The sequence below is a fragment of the Dicentrarchus labrax genome, unplaced genomic scaffold (assembly GCF_905237075.1).
Source record: "Dicentrarchus labrax unplaced genomic scaffold, dlabrax2021, whole genome shotgun sequence".
Taxonomy (NCBI): Eukaryota; Metazoa; Chordata; class Actinopteri; family Moronidae; genus Dicentrarchus; species Dicentrarchus labrax.
Window position 1 is genome coordinate 2240443 of NW_026136702.1, and position 7794 is coordinate 2248236.

Below are 7794 nucleotides of genomic sequence, written 5' to 3' on the forward strand. Positions count from 1 at the left end.
TTTTAATGACCTCTTATGGCCAAGTGATTTAAGTTCAGTGAGTAAATGAAAAAAAAGTCTAACAATTTGGAAATAAAACAATTTTTTGATTTCTGATGCCACTTTTAGATATTTATATTGACAATTCACATTCATATAATATTCTTTTAGTGAAAATATCTTTAAATCAGTATATATTTCTGCCACCCATTAAAGTCTGCATGCCACCCTCTGGCCACCCCAATGCTAAAAGCTCTGACATTTGACATTTATCAAACAATTGCAGCTTCTGCAATTTGGTTATTGCATTTAGCTTTACTGCAATTTTGGTAATACTTTGATTAATTGTGCAACCCTAATTGATATTAAAAAAATCGAATTCATGACATTCTGACATGAAGTCACAGACTTATAGGGTTATAGTGTGTGCTTGAATGGTAGAGGTAAGCATCGAATACTTTTTGCAGCCTTAATCAGTTAAAAGGGTGATAAATGAGGATTATACAATTCTTGGAGGCCTCATTAAAGTGTCTGTGGACACACTTAATTCACTCATAGTTGCTGAGAAGTCAGAGGCATCAACTTTCAAAGAAAAAAATACGTAACTGATGCACAAATAAGAAACTTCTTTGAAAATGAGTAAATTAATCTTATCCTCAACACGCGAATAAAGTGTAACAAAGAGTGTGACCTGGTGTGTGGACAATGGAGTAATGGATTACAGTTGACTGACAGGAAGGTCTTTGTTCAGCTCCGCATCATAGAAACTGCGTGTGAGTGTTTCACCACATTTTCCAGTGTGGTGCGTGTTACTTACGTGCTTCATTCTAATTGCTAACACATAAAATGTTGAGCTGACATATTAAAATATTCTCTGCCACGACTTAGAGAAAACTCAGGTGACAGAAAAGAGAGAAAACTCATGAACTCAGTGGTGAACTCGGTTAGCATTCCTATGAAAAGCCCTTTGAAAGCACTGTCATGTATATAATATCCCCAATGCATCTAGTGAGGATTCCCTTTCACTTTAAAGCAGCTATAATCCTTATTCTTATATCAACACTGTATCAAACACCAATGTGAAAACAATATGAAAGGGCTCACCGGTTACAGTGATGAACTTACAGAGAATTATCACCAGAATCTGCAGCTCCCCTCTTCTTTACGGAGCTTTATAGTGAGATTTAGATTCAGCTGTCTGGCCCCCAAATTTACTGTACTGCACTCTCACTGCTCTCAGAGTCCTTCTCAGTCCCAGCTGGCAGCTGCTTAGCACCAAACAGCAGACAGACACCGTTAGAGACTAGCTGTGGAGCATTTGGCAGCTACGGAGACAGATATTTCCCTCAAGTTATCCACACATGATCAGAGCTGGCTGTGCCATTGTTTTCCTATGTTGAGAGCAGTGGTGCCCAACTAGTTCAAATTATTACTATTATAAGTGACACATGCAAGCAGGGTGCCAACACAGAAAAGCCAGGGGGAAGCTCCCCTATAGTTGGTACAACTTAATAAGAGATGAGCTCCCCTGAACATATGATTTGTGAAATGTTGGGGGGTTCTCTAATATATTGACAACATGCTATTTTTGCCAGGCATTTCTATTTTTCTGTATCTAAATCATCATGGATCAGGTGTAAAACCAGGCTATTAAACAGTGACTGATCACTAATTCACTTTAATAAAGATACCAGCATGCATGCTAACCTTGCTATCACCGAGCATGGTGGCAAAAATGTCATAAACTCACTTTAACTCCAGAAAAAAAACTAACTTTGTTAGTCCCACTCAACCTGTGCTCTGTTATTTATTTCTCTAGGTTTATTTTAAATTTGATTTAATCTTACCTTTATTTTTTACCAAGAATTCCCACTGAAATCAAACATCTCTTTTACAAGAAAGATAGAAGCCGTAAAAAATCATATTAACGTAAAATACAACATACACAATATAAAAGAAAATTGATCGTACATCAATCATCAGTCTGCCTGCAACTGTTGTTACCTGGAAACATGGTAAACCGCTCCCTTGCTCACTTTCTGATGGCGAATAAATGCACTGCAACTGTCTGCACTACGCTCTGTGCCCCACCTCACGATGAGAGGAGAGCACATTTATTATCACCAGTTGGCGGCTTCAGGAGCTGGTGGAGAGCACAGAGCATACAGAGAGTAAATATTGAGCTTACACTCACCGGTGGAGCTGCTCAGTGACAACAGATTAGACTGAGGTCACACTGGGCGGCTTCCAGGTATGAATGTGTGTGTAACTGTGTGAGTGGAAACATTTCTTGCACAGCTAAAAGACAATCCTATAGAGTTTATTTTCTGAAGAACAAGCTGTATGTCACCCAGAAATGTTCTCTTAAATCAGCAGTTCCCAACCTTTTTCCTTAGGGGCCCCCTTTTCTATCATTTAGTAAACTAAGTGACATATTCTGTGGATATTTCATTTTATTTTAAATGCATAACAATAACAGCACAGAACAACTGATAAACTGTAAACAGTGATCACAATAACTGCAGGAAGTTTGTGTAAAAGAAGCAATTTGGATGAATTTTGAGCAGAGTTTTCCTGAGTTTAAATAACTTTTTACACAATTCTTTGTCTGTATTTGTTTTCTCCACAGAAAAGCTAAGATATAGGCCTCCTATGTATATTTTTAAGAAGCCCTTTAGCGAGGGGGGGGTCTAAAACATTAAAACTCTGAGATGGGGTGTGTGTGTGTGTGTGTGTGTGTGTGTGTGTGTGTGTGTGTGTGTCTGTGTGTGTCTGTGTGTGCTTTTATATCAAATGATTTAGGACCATGTCTCACAACACAACACCAGCTCATCTAAGAAGCAATGAAGGATACAGAGCACAATAAAGAACCCAACAGACACATATTATTGAGACAAGGCGAGAGATGCTATCACCACATATGGAAATAAGAAACCAGAAGAAGAAGATGAAGCTGGGGCTGCAGAGGAGTCTGAAACTTGACTGTCTTTATTGGATGTTATTGATAATGATTGGTCACACAAAGGCTTTGAATGTGTGTGTGTGTGTGTGTGTGTGTGTGTGTGTGTGTGTGTGTGTGTGTGTGTGTGTGTGTGTGTGTGTGTGTCATCTTGTCAAAATGTGACACTTGTGAAAAAGGTCAGGTCAGCGTATTTCCAGTGCCTACGGTCTGGTCATATGGGATGTTAGCAGATTCTTCTCGAGTCACATGTGTCGTCATCTGGTTCAGTGTGACGCGCTGACAGACAATGCTGTAACGAGGCGATGACGTTAACGGTTTAATTGAGACTAATGTAAATTATGTTATATATATATATATATATATGTATATATATATATATATATACACCTCTCAATATAATGTGATACAGAAGCATAAATTACATGCTTTATAAAGTCAATAATAGCAATTATAACCTTGATTATTAAGTTTAAAATAGTGTTCATGGGCCTATTCCTGGGCTACTGCAGTAGAGTTTTTGTACCATGGTTGGCAGTGGGTGGATCTAGAGAAATATTCATGAGGTGGCATGTAAATATTTGCTTGGAAAAGCTCCTAAATGAAGATATTTTAACTAAAAAACATTCAATTATTGCTGCACATCAGTAAAGCATTGAATATAAATATCTAAAGGACATTAGAAATCGATAAATTGTTTTATATCCAAATCTTTTCTCCAGACATTTTCTCCACGTACATGTGTTTCTTCATTGAACTTAAGCCTCACTTAGTCTAAAATGCCATAACAGGTATATTGTACATTACTGACAGGATTCATGTTCTTCAGCTTGTGTGCAAAAACTGTGAAACAGTTCTGAGTAAATGAGCAATTAGCAGCTGAACAGTCAGTGAGATCACGCGGAATTAGAAGTGTGTTTTCAAGGTGACACATGCTCCAAGCTGACATGTGATTTGACGAAGATGAACTTTTATTCACTTCTACCAATCCCTAATGGGGAAATTAATATCACACACACATATTTACACACACACACACACACACACACACACACACACACACACACACACACACACACACACACACACACACAGGGCTTTTAGACATGTAAATGTGGAGAGATGGCGGAGTAGCGGCTCCTCAGGAGCAGTTAGGGGTTCATTGCTCAAGGGCACCTCGGCAGTGACCAGGAGCAGGAGTGGATGGCAGAGTTTGAGTTTTTGCTCTAAGGTTGTGGAAGGCTGCAGAGGGAAGAGAGAGTTTTTCCACCCTCAAATTTGAATCTCCAGTCATGGTCCTTCCTTGGCGACCTTAGCTCGGATCATAGGACCCTTGATTATTCACCCTGATGTCACAGGGCCAGTTGGTGCTTGGCATCAGTTGTGAGATCATTCGAAATTGATTTGCATGTTGATCAGATGCCTCTGTTGGGAAATTGTAGGGTTACTGTAATCATCCCAGATCTGTGTCTGAGGTTAACTACAGTGTTATAAAACAAATATAACTTACAACAAGCTGAATTCATGCAACCGTCACAAGTGAGCACAAGATGAATGAGGGATGCTTTTGTAATCTTCACACATGACCTTAAGAGAAAAGTGCGCAATGAGGCTGGGCAGGGCTGGGTACGAGCACCGGTTCGGCCCTCACTCACTCTCTCCATATTACCCGGAATCCTGCTTTCGGCAACTGGAAATCGAGGAATTATCCACAGGTCATTTAATCATGTAAACTCGTGCATGCTTGACGAGGCACGGCATCGCCCGAGGGCCTCTCATCGGCTTTTAAAAACCAACAGGATTCCCCCTGCAGAGACCACTGACCGAACTGCTCACCACGGGGGCCAAACTCAAGTGTATCCTGCAGCTTCTTTCATCCAAAGCAAACCAAGAGCCAGAATGGAGTTTCACTACGCCAAAGAGATGAACGGAACCGTGCCCACGGTCACTAAGCTGAGCAAGTGCATTGAGTCTAAACACAGCGATTCGTGCAAAGAGGAGAAAGACTTAAAGGAAGCCGCAGATTCGACCAAGTTGTTTTGCATAGAGAAAGCTTATAGTACCATCCTGAGCGAGCTTGGAGAGAACACCGAACGAGAGGGGCTTTTACGCACACCGTTACGCGCAGCCAAAGCCATGCAGTTCTTCACAAAAGGCTACAAGGAGACGACCCAAGGTGAGTACGCACCCAGGATGAACATTTTACACGAAAAATGCAGTAGTGGCAAACAGTTTTACCAGTGTTAATTCTGTAAATCTTTACATTTATTGAGGGCTTAGTGTCCTTGTTTATTGCTTTCCAAGAGGACTCATTTGTCACTTTTGATTCTGATCATCATTTCCGACAGTAAGAAGGAATGTGTAACTGGTATTTCATCTCCACAGCGATCTTGAACGATGCAATCTTTAATGAAAACCACGATGAGATGGTGATTGTCAAGGACATCGATTTGTTCTCTCTTTGTGAACATCATCTGGTGCCATTCTTTGGAAAGGTAACTTACATACAGAGATATTCAGAGTCCTGAAAGAGTAATTATTCTTTATGCTATTCTCTTTTTTCTTACTGTATGCTTTGTTTCATTGTGTCAGGCTCACATTGCATACCTTCCAAACAAGAAAGTGGTTGGTCTGAGCAAGCTTGCCAGGTAACTAATTGGAAATAGACACACACACATACACACCAGAAAAAACAAAACCCTTCACTTTATTGTTTTCTGCTCTTCCAGAATTGTTGAGATCTTCAGCAGGAGGCTCCAAGGTAAAATATGTCTGATTGGAATCTTTAATTTCCTCAGTATTTTCCTGTGTTACACTCAGTGTGTTTATTTTTCCCTCCACAGTTCAGGAGCGTCTAACCAAACAGATAGCGACAGCCATCAGCGAGGCGTTGGAGCCCGCAGGAGTGGCAGTGGTGATTGAAGCTGTGTGAGTGTTTGCTCTGTTTGTAATGTATTTGCAACATATTTATAAAATGCACAGTTAAAAAATGCCTCACAAACAAACATATATATGCATAGACATGCACAAAAACACATAAATACTAACTTATGGATGAATAAAACAAGAGGAAAAGGATTTAAGAAAGGGAAGGAGAACTAGCTGCAGAAAACAGTCCAAAGATTCAGCAAATCTGGTTGCTTGGGGAAGATGTTTCCAGAGGACACTTTAGTTTTACAGTTGGAGCATGGGATGGATAAAAGGCCAAGATTTGAGGAGAGGAGCAGTCGAGGAATAGAATGAGGAACAAGGAGATCTGAGAAACTGAAGTCATGAAGTGTTTTATATGTAATCAGCAGGGTGTTGTAGTTGATTCGGAATTTTACAGGAAGCCAATGGAGGGATGTGAGAACAGGGGCTAATGTGGGACTAACTGTAAATGATTTAAGGAAGCTTGACTGAGGCACGTGTAGAGGGAGAAGACAGTATTCTAGACGGGAGAAAATGAACGTGTGAATTAGTTGTTTGAGTTCTGTCTCATCTCACAGTTGGAGATGTGTGTGGTGGGTTTCTATAACTTTGGTTTTATGATACTGTATATGACAATTGAGATATAAACCTCCTGAATACGAGAGGAACTCTACAGTCTCTGATACACAGTTTTGCATAAATGCTGCAGCACAAAGTTCTTCCGTGGAAATCATGTGCTTTGGACCTTTTCACTCTAAGTTAAACTGTCTCTTTGAATTTCAGTCACATGTGCATGGTGATGAGAGGTGTGCAGAAGATGAACGCCAAGACTGTAACAAGTGTCATGCTGGGAACGTTCCAAAACGATCACAGGACCCGGGAGGAGTTTCTTTCTCTGACACTGGGGGAATGAGAAGTTTTGATCTCGGCAGGCAGTTCTACAGAGGGAAATGTCCACCAACACCTTTGGATCTTCCTGTGTGTATCAGTTAGTTTTTTTTTGCTGTTTCATCTGTTTTCATTTGGAGATGGTTCAGCTGATATCTATCTATCTATCTATCTATCTATCTATCTATCTATCTATCTATCTATCTATCTATCTATATATATATATATATATATATATATATATATACAAGGAATTAATCTAAAGAAGCCGTGGAGTAGTAATGCTCCAGGTACATTTCACAATGTAAATGTAAAGATTTTAAATCTTATTGATTGAAAGACATATTTATTTCAGAATGTCTTATTGGGTGCTAAAATACACTTTACAAACAACATAATCCTGTACTGTGTGCTATATGGTGCTATATGGTGCTATATGATGTTATATGGTGCTATATGATGATATATGTTATATGATGTTATATGATGTTATATGGTGCTATATGATGATATATGTTATATGATGCTATATGATGCTATATGATGTTATATGATGTTATATGGTGTTATATGATGCTATATGATGCTATTTGATGCTATATGTTATATGGTGCTATATGATGCTATATGTTATATGATGCTATATGATGCTTTATGATGCTATATGTTATATGATGTTATATGATGCTTTATGATGCTATCTGATGCTATATGTTATATGATGCTATATGATGCTATATGTTATATGATGCTATATGTTATATGATGCTATATGATGCTTTATGATGCTTTATGATGCTATATGTTATATGATGCTATATGATGCTTTATGATGCTTTATGATGCTATATGTTATATGGTACTATATGATGCTATGTCTTTTGATACAGCACTGTGAGATATTTATTTACCTGTACAGTCAAAATGTACAAATCAATAAAACTGATACTTTTGCTGCCTTTAACTTTGTTTTCTGGTAAGTCTTTTAGGGTTGGTGGGTTTAAATTACTCCACCAGAACAGTCCTACGTATTTAAGAACATAGTGCACCAAAAGGGA

The 7794-nt window shown here is 38.9% G+C and overlaps 1 protein-coding gene across 1 annotated transcript; it reads left to right on the forward strand.

Annotated features, from left to right (window-relative positions):
• The first annotated feature begins 4564 nt into the window (after positions 1-4564).
• On the forward strand, positions 4565-7199 carry LOC127378720 (GTP cyclohydrolase 1-like). Its single transcript, XM_051427935.1, has 6 exons — positions 4565-5114; positions 5324-5433; positions 5531-5586; positions 5668-5699; positions 5782-5866; positions 6632-7199. Exons 1-6 carry the CDS (start codon positions 4679-4681, stop codon positions 6759-6761), a joined length of 849 nt encoding a protein of 282 aa, XP_051283895.1. The 5' UTR covers positions 4565-4678; the 3' UTR covers positions 6762-7199.
• The last annotated feature ends 595 nt before the right edge of the window (positions 7200-7794 follow it).